The sequence below is a fragment of the Hoplias malabaricus genome, chromosome 13 (assembly GCF_029633855.1).
Source record: "Hoplias malabaricus isolate fHopMal1 chromosome 13, fHopMal1.hap1, whole genome shotgun sequence".
NCBI lineage: Eukaryota > Metazoa > Chordata > Actinopteri > Characiformes > Erythrinidae > Hoplias > Hoplias malabaricus.
The window spans coordinates 2645808-2660918 of NC_089812.1; the positions used below are offsets into that span (position 1 = coordinate 2645808).

Consider the following 15111-nt stretch of genomic DNA (forward strand, 5'->3'; position numbering starts at 1 on the left):
CCCACAGACACCTGACAGCTCAGCCCTACAAACACCAGACAGGGCCAACCCACAGACACCAGACAGCTCAGACCCACACACACCAGACAGGGCCAACCCACAGACACCTGACAGCTCAGCCCTACAAACACCAGACAGGGCCAACCCACAGACACCTGACAGCTCAGACCCACAGACACCAGACAGGGCCAACCCACAGACACCTGACAGCTCAGCCCTACAAACACCAGACAGCTCAGACCCACACACACCAGACAGGGCCAACCCACAGACACCTGACAGCTCAGCCCTACAAACACCAGACAGCTCAGACCCACACACACCAGACAGGGCCAACCCACAGACACCTGACAGCTCAGCCCTACAAACACCAGATAGCGCAGACCCACAGACACCAGACAGGGCCAACCCACAGACATCAGACAGCTCAGACCCACAGACACGAGACAGCTCAGATCCACAGACACCGCAGACCCACAGACACCAGACAGGGCCAACCAACAGACATCAGACAGCTCAGACCCACAGACACGAGACAGCTCAGATCCACAGACACTGCAGACCCACAGACATCAGACAGCTCAGACCCACAGACACGAGACAGCTCAGATCCACAGACACCAGACAGGGCCAAACCACAGACACCAGACAGCTCAGACCCACAGACACCAGACAGCTCAGACCCACAGAAACCAGACCACTCAGACCCACAGACACCAGACAGCTCAGATCCACAGACACCAGATACTTCAGACCCACAGAAACTAGACCGCTAAGACACACAGACACCAGATACTTCAGACCCAGAGACACCAGATATTTCAAACCCACAGACACTAGACCACTCAGACCCACAGACACCAGATATTTCAGACCCACAGACACCAGACAGCTCAGACCCACAGACACCACAGACAGTACCAGCTCCATACACAGCACAGACACCCCTGAAACACCATCGAGAGCAGACCCCCAGATCCCACAATACTCCACAGACACAAAAGACAACACAGATACTACAAACCACTGAGAATATAAACTTTATTAAAGTTTATTTCAAAGACCAACAGCCAGTTGGAGACAAGAGCATTCTCCTCTCAACAACCAAAAGAAAACAAGGACCAGGAGTGATAGGAATGCAAAACAGTGAGTGGCATCCCCTGGTGAAGCAAAAGACTTCCTAAAAAGACTGAGTGAATGTGTGTGTGAGTGACAGAATGAGTGTGTACGTGAGTGGGTGAGTGAGCATGACTGTGACACACACAAGTATGTGTGTGTGTGTGTGTGTGTGTGTGTGTGTGTGTGTGTTAGCTACGGTCCACCCAATATTCAAAAGAAAACAAAGGGAAATATATTAGTGTTATTCAGTGCCCCCTAGTGGATGAATGATCATCCAATCAGAGACTGGGGGGAAAAAACAGGAATTCGGGAATTGTATTGAGGGAGTGCACAGAAGAACAAACAAAAAACAAGCCTAGTTCCTTTAGATGAAAAGCACCTTTGATCTGAGCACCAGACATTGTTAGTTGTTGGTTTGTGTGTTCGTTTGTCTGATATTTAGTGTAAACATTGTGTGATGGCCTCAGTCCTCCGAGCGACACAGTGCTAAAAGACCCTGCTGTAGATCTCCTTTAAAGCGCTCCTGTGAAAAGAGAGATACCCAAACAGCTCTGTCAGTGCTACAGCCGTTTAAGGCGGACTAGCACCAAAGCGTAACAAACCTTTTAAGGTGGAACACAACAACTTTGTATTGCTTTTACATTAGCTTTAACTCATATAAAATGTAATAACTGTTCTTGTGAGTGTGTGTGTGTGTGTGTGTGTGTGTGTGTGTGTGTGTGTGTGTGACACACCTGCAGAGTAGTGTACAGTGATGTTCCTGTTTGCCTTTTGAAGGCTGTTCTCACAGCGAGAAGATCCTCCTCAGCATGTGACACCATCACACCCAGCAGCACAGACACCTTCACATTCACAACAAGAACATTTACAGTCAGACTCCTAAAGGTTCCAGAGCTGATCTCATATCTAGAACGTCTGTGGACAACTGTGAGGATCTGATCTAAGTGTGAGTGAGTGCATAAATGTATTATAGAGAGTGAAGTATTTCAGACAGAACTAAGGCAAGATACTGGACATCCAATTAGAAAAGAGCTCATTTGCATACAGCAGTCTTAAATCAATACCCACATTCATTTTCTGTATCCTCTGAGCCAAGTACAGGTACGGGTTCTCTATACATTGCACTAAGGAGGAGAGAAGAATACATACATTAAAATTCACACACACACACACACACACACACACACAGACACGCACCAAGAGTGTGTAACCCCAGTCTGAAATCTGCAGCGAAGATCCCTCCGAAGCGTGTGTCTATGATGTCAGCCACCGATCGACCTTGTTCCACCTCCAGCTCAATCAGCACTGAAACGATATTAATATTTATGTTCACCTCATTAATTATTCATGATCGTTTATCAGACTCTCACGGCTGTTTCAGACAGACATCACAGTGATTCTGTTAAACACACAGAGCCTGTTCACTCTCACATCAACCAGCGGTTCACAGCAGGGTTTCTCTCCACCATGTGATGAGCTTGGTGTAAACACCCCCTGGATGCACATTTGGAGGTAGTCAGAGACGGAGCCTGACTGCAAGTGTAAACGTGCATGTGTGTGTTACGTGCTCTTTATGTAGGACTACGGTGGCCCGTTGAGTCACATCACAACAACATTTATAAATGCCAACAACATTAAGGGAGAATGCAATGCGAATAAAAGGACACAAACAGGAGAACTGAACTGCAAACATGAAAACAGAACTATAAACACAACCACAAACAGGAGAACTCAAATACAGAAGCGACAACAAAACTACCAACACGAGAACAGAACTATAAATGCATGACATGTTGCAATAAAGAAATGAGGGGTGCTCACACAGGAAATACTCGCCACTAGGGGCGATGCATCCCCTGTCTTTGTTTTAAGTTACTGATATTGATAAAACAGGTAAAATATCACTTTCCTTTCATTCATTCCTTCATTCACTCCTTCACAGGGTGACACACACTCACACATATGGACGGTTTTGAGTCGCCAATCCACGTACTGTCATGGGTTTTTGGAAACCGGAGCACCCGGAGGAAACCCACGCAGACACAGAGAGAACACACCACACTCCTCACAGACAGTCACCCGGAGGAAACCCACGCAGACACAGAGAGAACACACCACACTCCTCACAGACAGTCACCCGGAGGAAACCCACGCAGACACAGAGAGAACACACCACACTCCTCACAGACAGTCACCCGGAGGAAACCCACGCAGACACAGGGAGAACACACCACACTCCTCACAGACAGTCACCCGGAGGAAACCCACGCAGATACAGGGAGAACACACCACACTCCTCACAGACAGTCACCCGGAGAAAACCCACGCAGACACAGAGAGAACACACCACACTCCTCACAGACAGTCACCCGGAGGAAACTCACGCAGACACAGGGAGAACACACCACACTCCTCACAGACAGTCACCCGGAGGAAACCCACGCAGACACAGAGAGAACACACCACACTCCTCACAGACAGTCACCCGGAGGAAACCCACACAGACACAGAGAGAACACACCACACTCCTCACAGACAGTCACCCGGAGGAAACCCACGCAGACACAGAGAGAACACACCACACTCCTCACAGACAGTCACCCGGAGGAAACCCACACAGACACAGAGAGAACACACCACACTCCTCACAGACAGTCACCTGGAGGAAACCCATGCAGACACAGGGAGAACAAACCACACTCCTCACAGACAGTCACCCAGAGGAAACCCACGCAGACACAAGGAGAACACACCACACTCCTCACAGACAGTCACCTGGAGGAAACCCACGCAGACACAGGGAGAACACACCACACTCCTCACAGACAGTCACCCGGAGGAAACCCACGCAGACACAGAGAGAACACACCACACTCCTCACAGACAGTCACCCGGAGCTGGACTTGAACCCACAACCTTCAGGACCCCGGAGCTGTGACAGAGACACTACCTGCTGCGGCACAGTGCTGTCCACATTCCTTTCCATTAACAATAAAATAAATCACCTTTTTACATAGTAGAAGCAAAATAGAAGTTCTTTTAAACCACAGTAACTTGTAAATGATAATACTTCATTTCCGTCATTTCATAGTTGGTTGAAATTAAGGTTCTTCTCAATGTTATTAATATAAATATAGTTCTGTAGCTCCTTCAGTCCTGCCGGACCATGCTGTGGTTAGTGGAGTGTTCTCAGTATGTCCAGCGTCTCTCAGAACCGGAGCTGAAGTGTAATCCACTCACTGGATCATTCAGGTGTGAAACACAAAGCTGAAGTGGACTCGCTGAGGTCATGGTTTGTTTTAAGCCTCACCCCACGTCTTCAGGATCAGAGATTAAAGTCGTAAACACTGTTGGTGTTGTACCTTTTCTGAGATGAGCCGGAGCTCTGGAGGTGAAGATTCTGATCCACTGAGTTGCATCTGCCTTTTTACTAAGCATCTCCATACGCAGGACCTGAGGAACATAAAATCTGCTTTCAAATAACAAGCCTCTTTTATCAATACCAGTGATGATTCATTTAAATAAATGTAAATGACCTGCATCATAGATACGACTCATTCGCACTTCACATTTTGTAAATGTATATGATTAGGTGGAGGAGACCAAAGAGGATGCGGTCTGAATCTCAAACGTCTCCCTCCACCCTACGTAAGGCACAATGTAAGTCATAAAATTACGGTTTCTGCACTCACGTAGTGCTTTTATGTTGAATTATAAAAGTACTAATGTGCCCATGTGTCCAGATTTAATACAACGTATTGTCTCACAACTAGAGAACTCAGGATATGGGACACTCACACTTATGAATGAATTGTCAAACTGAGAAAAATCTTCACATTTGTGTTGAATGCTTTTGAATCAGATACATATCAGAGCTAGGATCCCATACAGTATGTGACGGCATGGTGAAGTGAACATGAGTTCAGAGAGGCCCAGTAAGGTTTACATGCAGGTCACAGATTTACCTGTGGAGGTCAGCCTTCTGTCTCATTAACTGTGTAAACTCTCTTTAATTCAGAGCTAAAGCAAGGGAAACCCTGACCTCCGCTGAACCTTGACCTGGAGGAGACTTTGTCTGCCATTGTATCTTCAATATACACAAGAAAATAAAATCATTTAAGAGTCATTTAATTAGTTGTGTCCAGTCTTTACAACCGTACACTATGGAGTAAACTGAGGTGTTTTTTCTTAGAAACGGGACTCTCAATTATGAAGCCTTTTCGCTGCATGTTATCTGCTCATTTGCTTTTCCATCCAGACATCCAGCACAAATTAGCCATTAGTAAACTCTCCAAACTACAGTAGTGACCACATATGTATAAATCCAACTCACAGCGGCAGTTTGTATACTCTCAGAAAACCTTCGCTGTGACTGTCTGTGAGGAGTGTGGTGTGTTCTCCCTGTGTCTGCGTGGGTTTCCTCCGGGTGACTGTCTGTGAGGAGTGTGGTGTGTTCTCCCTGTGTCTGCGTGGGTTTCCTCCGGGTGACTGTCTGTGAGGAGTGTGGTGTGTTCTCCCTGTGTCTGCGTGGGTTTCCTCCGGGTGACTGTCTGTGAGGAGTGTGGTGTGTTCTCCCTGTGTCTGCGTGGGTTTCCTCCAGGTGACTGTCTGTGAAGAGTGTGGTGTGTTCTCTCTGTGTCTGCGTGGGTTTCCTCCGGGTGACTGTCTGTGAGGAGTGTGGTGTGTTCTCTCTGTGTCTGCGTGGGTTTCCTCCGGGTGACTGTCTGTGAGGAGTGTGGTGTGTTCTCCCTGTGTCTGCGTGGGTTTCCTCCGGGTGACTGTCTGTGAGGAGTGTGGTGTGTTCTCCCTGTGTCTGCGTGGGTTTCCTCCGGGTGACTGTCTGTGAGGAGTGTGGTGTGTTCTCCCTGTGTCTGCGTGGGTTTCCTCCAGGTGACTGTCTGTGAAGAGTGTGGTGTGTTCTCTCTGTGTCTGCGTGGGTTTCCTCCGGGTGACTGTCTGTGAGGAGTGTGGTGTGTTCTCTCTGTGTCTGCGTGGGTTTCCTCCGGGTGACTGTCTGTGAGGAGTGTGGTGTGTTCTCCCTGTGTCTGCGTGGGTTTCCTCCGGGTGACTGTCTGTGAGGAGTGTGGTGTGTTCTCCCTGTGTCTGCGTGGGTTTCCTCCGGGTGACTGTCTGTGAGGAGTGTGGTGTGTTCTCCCTGTGTCTGCGTGGGTTTCCTCCGGGTGACTGTCTGTGAGGAGTGTGGTGTGTTCTCCCTGTGTCTGCGTGGGTTTCCTCCAGGTGACTGTCTGTGAAGAGTGTGGTGTGTTCTCTCTGTGTCTGCGTGGGTTTCCTCCGGGTGACTGTCTGTGAGGAGTGTGGTGTGTTCTCTCTGTGTCTGCGTGGGTTTCCTCCGGGTGACTGTCTGTGAGGAGTGTGGTGTGTTCTCCCTGTGTCTGCGTGGGTTTCCTCCGGGTGACTGTCTGTGAGGAGTGTGGTGTGTTCTCCCTGTGTCTGCGTGGGTTTCCTCCGGGTGACTGTCTGTGAGGAGTGTGGTGTGTTCTCCCTGTGTCTGCGTGGGTTTCCTCCAGGTGACTGTCTGTGAAGAGTGTGGTGTGTTCTCTCTGTGTCTGCGTGGGTTTCCTCCGGGTGACTGTCTGTGAGGAGTGTGGTGTGTTCTCTCTGTGTCTGCGTGGGTTTCCTCCGGGTGACTGTCTGTGAGGAGTGTGGTGTGTTCTCCCTGTGTCTGCGTGGGTTTCCTCCGGGTGACTGTCTGTGAGGAGTGTGGTGTGTTCTCCCTGTGTCTGCGTGGGTTTCCTCCGGGTGACTGTCTGTGAGGAGTGTGGTGTGTTCTCCCTGTGTCTGCGTGGGTTTCCTCCGGGTGACTGTCTGTGAGGAGTGTGGTGTGTTCTCCCTGTGTCTGCGTGGGTTTCCTCCAGGTGACTGTCTGTGAAGAGTGTGGTGTGTTCTCCCTGTGTCTGCGTGGGTTTCCTCCGGGTGACTGTCTGTGAGGAGTGTGGTGTGTTCTCCCTGTGTCTGCGTGGGTTTCCTCCGGGTGACTGTCTGTGAGGAGTGTGGTGTGTTCTCCCTGTGTCTGCGTGGGTTTCCTCCAGGTGACTGTCTGTGAAGAGTGTGGTGTGTTCTCTCTGTGTCTGCGTGGGTTTCCTCCGGGTGACTGTCTGTGAGGAGTGTGGTGTGTTCTCCCTGTGTCTGCGTGGGTTTCCTCCGGGTGACTGTCTGTGAGGAGTGTGGTGTGTTCTCCCTGTGTCTGCGTGGGTTTCCTCCGGGTGACTGTCTGTGAGGAGTGTGGTGTGTTCTCCCTGTGTCTGCGTGGGTTTCCTCCGGGTGACTGTCTGTGAGGAGTGTGGTGTGTTCTCCCTGTGTCTGCGTGGGTTTCCTCCGGGTGACTGTCTGTGAGGAGTGTGGTGTGTTCTCCCTGTGTCTGCGTGGGTTTCCTCCAGGTGACTGTCTGTGAAGAGTGTGGTGTGTTCTCTCTGTGTCTGCGTGGGTTTCCTCCGGGTGACTGTCTGTGAGGAGTGTGGTGTGTTCTCTCTGTGTCTGCGTGGGTTTCCTCCGGGTGACTGTCTGTGAGGAGTGTGGTGTGTTCTCCCTGTGTCTGCGTGGGTTTCCTCCGGGTGACTGTCTGTGAGGAGTGTGGTGTGTTCTCCCTGTGTCTGCGTGGGTTTCCTCCGGGTGACTGTCTGTGAGGAGTGTGGTGTGTTCTCCCTGTGTCTGCGTGGGTTTCCTCTTTCTTTGTTATAATATAATAAAATAAAATTTAAAAAAATAAAATAATTTCCCATGTTACTCACAGTAACATCCTGCTCCAGGTTTCCATGCAGATACGCCTTCTACAGAATAAAAAGACATTAGTGTTCAGACAGTGATGGACTTAATTAGTTTTGTGAAACTGGTTTCTGTAACAACGAGATCACATAAGACTGCACTATGCAAACGAGCCTCTGACAGTTCACAGTATTGGTTTACAGTTTGACCAATCGCGGCTCATTTCAAAGTCATTTCAGAGGCTGGTGAATGATGTGTTGCAAAGCATTGATCTGAAAAATTTGAAAAATTCTAGCTTTTAATTTTATTAGATTTAAAGTTTTTGTGTTTTAGAATTCCACATCACACAGGACGCATTACTATAATTTCACACTACGATATTTTCTCTTTTTTAAGATGGAACGTTGGTTTCCGTACCTTCAGTAGAGCCAGGAGCAGCTTAGTGAAGTCTCCACTCGTTTCACTGATCAAATCACTTTCCAGATCTCGCTTAAACTCTAACAGAACATTCAGAGTATTATGAGGACACACACACACACACACACACACACACATATCATGGAAACCCAGAGGAGACACACACTGCGCTCAGTGTCTCCGGGACCTTAGCTCTGTGCAGCGAGTGAAAACTGAACTGACCTTCATTATAAACAGTTTTGATTTTGGAAAGCTGCAGCGGTGTCCTCACACACAGGATCTCCAACAGGGTCTCTTCATCTGTACCAAGACCCTGTAACACACACACACACACACATTGGTTTTGCTAAACTTGTGAGGACCTCCATTCCATTAATACAGTGTATACGCTACATAGGTTAGTGAACATTTCATGATACCTGTTTATCTTTGCTCTGTTTTCTATGTCTATCAGTATTTACAATGTACTGTAAACGCATCTTGAAAAACGCTATAAACCTGTAATTTACATAATGTAATATAAATCTATAGAAATCTGTAGTGACAGGTCTCCGATTTGTTTAAAGGGACAGTGAATGTGGTCGGTGTTTAACCTTCATGGCCAACCGCAGACGCTGAGCCTCCAACCCCTCTGTTTTCATCATTAAACTCAGGACCAGGGTCTCCACATCCTCCCTTCTACTGAGAACCTTCTTCAGAATAGAGTTCAGGTCCTACACACACACACACACACACACACACACACACACACACACACACACACACAAGGATGTCCACTGAGAACCTTCATCAAAGCAGAGGTCAGATCCCACACACACACGCACACGCACACGCACACGCATACACACACACACACACTGAAGGAACGCCTCTGTGTACTGGGCAGTGTGTTCACCTGCTGAGTCTTTGTTTGGTAGGTGTGGGCGAGGGTCTGTCTCTGAGCATTACTGCGGCCCGTCAGGACCCTCAGCACAGTCTGTATATCTGTAACACACACATGATCGGGATCACTCTCTGATCGATCAGCTCTCACTGATCAATGAGCTGACGGTACCTTTCTTTTCCAGAGCGTCCTGGAATTCCACCACGTCCTTCTCAGCTGTGAACTCCGGGAAAGGACGAACAGATCCCAGAGTTCCCCAGTTCTTCATCAGGAGAGGAGCAGAGGAGCACAGCAGGAGGAGATAGGGTTAGGGAAGGGCCATTAATTATTTGTCTGGCATTATATTATTAGATGAATTAGGAGAGAGAGAGAGAGAGAGAGAGAGAGAGAGAGAGAGAGTGTGTGTGTGTGTGTGTGTTGACCTGTTAATGAGCAATAAGGGATGACAAGTGAAGAATGAGGTGCTGCAAAGATGCCTGCTAACTTTATATTAAAATGCATCATCCTTTAGCCCTGCTCTCCATTTTAGTCCCACTTCCCTTTAAGCCCCACCTTCCCTTTAGCCCCACCCACCTCTCCCTGCTCCTGCAGTTCCAGATGTATCCAGTCCAGGGCTGAGATTAACAGGACTGCTAAGTTGTGCAATAGAGATGCAATAGTAGTGTAGTAGAGATGTGAGAGGGGCAGCAGAGCGGAGGTGTAGGTTTAGCTTCTCTGATTTAGATCAGACTCACACTCACCAGCATTTCCTTTGGTCTCAGTGAGGTTTCCATGGTGATGACCTTTTTCTTAAAATCTGGAATGTTGCTGTTTTGTGGGATTCCTGGGATTCCAGCTCTATCAAACACCTATATCAGCTTCACTCAACACACACACACACACACACACACACACACCCTTAAACATAATGGTTAAAATTTAAAATATGTGCTAACATTGATTGCCTGTGGTTCTCTTCTAAAAAAAAACCATGTAAACTCATTTTTAACATAATCCTTTAAGGTTCAAGGTGAACACAGATCACGACCCAGAAAACAGCACAGAGGGAGCACAGAACACACAGATAAAAGAGAACACAGGGAACAGTGAGAACACAGAACACAGGGAACAGAGAGAACACAGGGAACAGAAAGAACACAGAACACAGGGAACAGAAAGAACACAGGGAACAGAAAGAACACAGGGAACAGAGAGAACACAGAACACAGGGAACAGAGAAAACACAGAACACAGGGAACAGAAAGAACACAGGGAACAGAGAAAACACAGAACACAGGGAACAGAGAGAACACAGAACACAGGGAACAGAAAGAACACAGAGCGCACAAAACAAAAGGGAACCAAAAGAACACAGAACAGAGAGAAGACAGAGAACAGAGAGACCACATATAAATCTCCACTTCAATCCCCAACTGTGAGTCTGAAAGGCTGGGGTTCTGTGCAGAACCCGGTGCTGAGGAGGAGGAAGAATGGAGGATGTGTTACCTGCTCTCAGCCTCAGGTGGAAATGAAAAGTCTGAGGATGTAAAACTAGATTCAAAAGATTAAGACCAGTTCATCAGCTCCAACTCACCTGATCACTCTCAGAAACCCTGCTCTATGGTGTTCACAGCACAGAACAACGCCTACACAACACTGACACAACACCAAAAGGACACTGACACAATGTGAAAATGTGAAATTATGATTTATATTTGTTTAATAGAACCATGAAATCTGACTTCTGCCTTTATCCTATTTAACACAACACCTACACAACACTGTAATAGGACTGTTATCCGGATACAGAGAGTTGTTGAAGAAACCCAAGGTATAAACCCAAGAGCAAATAGATTAACCTAAATTAGTAGTAGGGCTTAACCAGGTCTGATGTGGTGAGAGGTGATATCTTTTCACAAAGAGCTCTCAGGAAGTGAAAAGTGCTTGTGACTACAACGAGACCAAATGGGAAGGATAACATATGTAAAGGAGAAGGAGAGAAGAGAGAAATATAGGAAGTTTTTATTGTTTTTTTTAAGAGGAAAATGTAGGACAGTGGTATATAGAGTCCCAACAGGGCAGTGCAGAGAAAAGAAGTCTTGTGGGAGATTAAACCCAACGTTTAAGCAGCACAAAGGTAAACAAAGAGCTTCTTTTGGTGAGAAAAATACCAGTTAACCAATTATCGGCAAGGTCTGGCTTTTACCAACTCAAGACTCTGCGCTGAAGACCCAGACTGAAGGCTTAATAAAGGGTAAGCCCCAGCTGTTGTCAATCAGGCTGATTAACACAGGGCCTGAGGTGTGGTTGCCCCCTGTTGGTGGGAGGACCACGGCGCAGGCGAATCCTTACAAACACTGACCCAACAATTATGGAACACTGACAGAACACAATACCTACACAACACTGACACAACACCAGAACCAAACCTACACAACACCAACACAACACCAGAACCAAACCTACACAACATCAACACAACACCAGAACCAAACCTACACAACATCAACACAACACCAGAACCAAACCTACACAACACCGACACAACACCAGAACCAAACCTACACAACACCAACACAACACCAGAACCAAACCTACACAACACAGACACCAACACAACACCAGAACCAGACCTACACAACACCAACACAACACCAGAACCAGACCTACACAACACCAACACAACACCAGAACCAAACCTACACAACACTGACACAACCCCAACACAAAACTCACACATCTGCACAACACCAGAACCAAACCTACACAACACAGACACCAACACAACACCAGAAGCAAACCTACACAACACTGACACAACACCAGAACCAGACCTACACAACACCAACACAACACCAGAACCAAACCTACACAACACCAACACAACCCCAACACAAAACCTACACAACACTGACACAACACCAGAACCAAACCTACACAACACCAACACAACACCAGAACCAAACCTACACAACATCAACACAACACCAGAACCAAACCTACACAACATCAACACAACACCAGAACCAAACCTACACAACACCGACACAACACCAGAACCAAACCTACACAACACCAGAACCAAACCTACACAACACAGACACCAACACAACACCAGAACCAGACCTACACAACACCAACACAACACCAGAACCAGACCTACACAACACCAACACAACACCAGAACCAAACCTACACAACACTGACACAACCCCAACACAAAACTCACACATCTGCACAACACCAGAACCAAACCTACACAACACAGACACCAACACAACACCAGAAGCAAACCTACACAACACTGACACAACACCAGAACCAGACCTACACAACACCAACACAACACCAGAACCAAACCTACACAACACCAACACAACCCCAACACAAAACCTACACAACACTGACACAACACCAGAACCAAACCTACACAACACTGACACAACACCAGAAACAAACCTACACAACACTGACACAACACCAAAACCAGACCTACACAGACACCAACACAACACCAGAACCAGACCTACTGACACAACCCCAACACAAAACTCACACATCTGCACAACACCAGAACCAAACCTACACAACACCTACACAACACTGACAGTGTCGATTTTCTTTTATCAAAAGGAATGGAAGATGCTGGGGCTGGTGACGTCATCACTGTAGCTCTCAGGATGAAGTGTCTGAAAGGCCCTATTTAGTCTTAAAAATTCTTCATTAATTTTACTGAAACTATGAAGATTACAGAAATTATTGCCTTCTAAGACCTGTAAATTTGATAACGATTCTTGCTTAATTTACAGTTTTTGTAGCAATCAACAATCTATTTCCATATGGAATCATTTAATTAGTACATGATTTTGAAAAATATTTGAGCATTTTTAGCATTTATTTTTGTAGTGAGGAAAATAGACTGTAACCGGGAGTTCTCCATTCATTTTAATGAGAACTGAATATTAATCCTGACTTACAAGACTTAAAGGGAAGGTTAACAACTCTGGGGAGGTGCTTCTTTTTCTGGTTTGTTTACGTTCAGAAGCTCAACATGCTTTAAGGTGTAATGGTAAGTTTGAGGGGGAAAATACAACTATAACTTTTTATTTAGTCTTTGAATTATGACAGAAACAAATTTGTAACTGAAGATGTAGCCCTTTGGGTCTGTGTTTACTTTCATACAGTTAGAGCTCTCCCAGATGTGGCATCAGTGTCACTTAAAGTAGTCTGTAACAGCAGAAATAAGTAAATAGTATTCACCTATGGAGCAGGAATTGGACAATGTTGTCAACTGTTTCACTGCAGTGAGCAGATAGAGAGGTAGCTTAGCATTTCTTACTGAGCCCTTTGTTTTTTGTAACCGTGGGCTTTGCAAAAACATATTAGACCAGTTCCCAGTGTGCAAACCGACTGGAGCGCAGCAAATAATGAAGAAACATCCTCTGAATTTTATAAATGAATTTTATTTTATGACTCAAACTGAGTCACGTTACACTGACACATTTACTGAATCCTCTCACTCATTTCCCTTATCAGTGCATAATTTAGTGTTCTCTATAGAGCACTCTACACAGTGTGTAGGAAGCAGTGGCGTATGCTGGTCTTTCAAGGAGGGGAAGCTCAATTTCACCCTACATCATAAAATGTGTCGGTTTATTTATACGTAAATTCTACCCTCCGTTCCTTTTCAAGAAAATGATCTGTACCCTGTCGTACCAACAAGGCGTCTTTTCCAGGGACTTGACTAGTGTCCTCTCAATGACCAGCAGAGCTAGGCTGCTTAAACGGCCTTGGCCCATGTGAAGTGTGTCCGCCTGTGAGTGCTTTGTGACGGTGGGGGGGCTCAGCAGCACCCGCTGGACAGAAACTGTGATAGAAGTCAGAAAGAGTGATAGAAGTCAGTCTCCAAACACAAGCAGCTACAAAAAACCCACCAGAAATAGAAGCTCGATTTGTCGCTAGTCGTTTTTAACAAAGAAAATGCCGCTAAGAGGATTAAGAAAGTCTCCGGTTCAACTCAGAACAGAATGAAAATGTAATGCTCCCACGGATTTTTACACCAAAGGATCGCTGATTCGCTCTTTTTGCTGTCAATCAAAAAGGGATTCAGCCTCAGACAGATCATCCAATCATCATGCAGAAGTTGAGCGTCCGGGCCAGCCGAGGCCAGCCCACTGCCCCATAGACCCCCAGAGACGCTGAGCGTCCGATGGGCGGGACAAAGCCCAGCATTTATCCAATGACTCGTCTCGTTTCGCTGCACTTCGCTGCTTCGCTATTGAACTGTTTAAAGCACTGTGAAGCTGCGGGAATGATTGAGAGGAAAGCCGCGTCTTTACCAGTGATAAGAAGCTGATTCTGAACAAAAGTTGAGCGCGTTGTAGTGCATATTTATTCACTGACATGTACACACAACAGTATATATTTTATCACTTATTTTTTGACATTTTAGGGGAAGCTGAGCTTCCCTTGCAGTCTTAGAGCAATTGCCTCTGGTAGGGAGTGAGTGAACAGGTGAACCATTTGAGACGCACCCAAAGTGAATCAAACTGAATCAGATAAGGTCAACTGAGACAAACTGAGTTCCATTTTGGGAAATCCACTTTCATTCAGATTTCCAAAACCTCCCAGCGTTCTCACACCTGATTGGTTCAGCTCAGAATGCAGAATTATTAGGTACACTGAAAAATCAGATTAATCATGCAAAAAGAATGAGACCTTACTCCTGTCTGAGCTGGGGCTCAAACCCCAGTCGTCTGAAGAGTTCAACACCATTCAACAGACTCCTGAACTCTGAGTCACGTTCAGGGTTGTGGGCATTATCTGAGAATGCAGTGAATGTAGGGAATGATTGGAAGTCTGTGCGTGTGCCTGTCTGGGTGTGTGTGTGTCTGTTGTTTCCTTTGTCTGTGTGCGTGTGTGTGTGTGTGTGTGTAAGACGAGATGATGAGGGAGGGGTAAACACCAACAAAACACTTGACCTCCAGCAC

At 46.7% G+C, this 15111-nt stretch overlaps 1 protein-coding gene across 2 annotated transcripts; it reads right to left on the bottom strand.

Annotated features, from left to right (window-relative positions):
- Window positions 1-1066: 1066 nt before the first annotated feature.
- Window positions 1067-10646, bottom strand: anxa14 (annexin A14). Of its 2 annotated transcripts, XM_066642821.1 has the most exons (13): window positions 10628-10646; window positions 9883-9999; window positions 9314-9404; window positions 9155-9243; window positions 8853-8972; window positions 8482-8572; window positions 8260-8339; window positions 7869-7907; window positions 4482-4572; window positions 2317-2424; window positions 2188-2243; window positions 1854-1961; window positions 1067-1642 (listed from the first exon to the last, which is right to left on the bottom strand). In XM_066642821.1, exons 2-13 carry the CDS (start codon window positions 9913-9915, stop codon window positions 1583-1585), a joined length of 966 nt encoding a protein of 321 aa, XP_066498918.1. In that variant the 5' UTR covers window positions 9916-9999; window positions 10628-10646; the 3' UTR covers window positions 1067-1582. The 2 variants fall into 2 exon arrangements, with proteins under 2 accessions (XP_066498918.1, XP_066498917.1); XM_066642820.1 differs by lacking the exon at window positions 10628-10646 and having other exon boundaries at window positions 9883-10135.
- Between the last annotated feature and the right edge of the window lie 4465 nt (window positions 10647-15111).

Excerpts from the sequence above, each read along its gene's own strand:
- anxa14 (XM_066642821.1), bottom strand. The coding sequence starts at position 9,915 with ATGGAAACCTCACTGAGACCAAAGGAAATGCTG. Across the intron at positions 9,405-9,882 it reads TGAGACCAAAGGAAATGCTG|AACTGGGGAACTCTGGGATC; the intron begins GTGAGTGTGAGT and ends CTCCTGATGAAG. Across the intron at positions 2,425-4,481 it reads TCCGGCTCATCTCAGAAAAG|TGCTGATTGAGCTGGAGGTG; the intron begins GTACAACACCAA and ends ATATCGTTTCAG.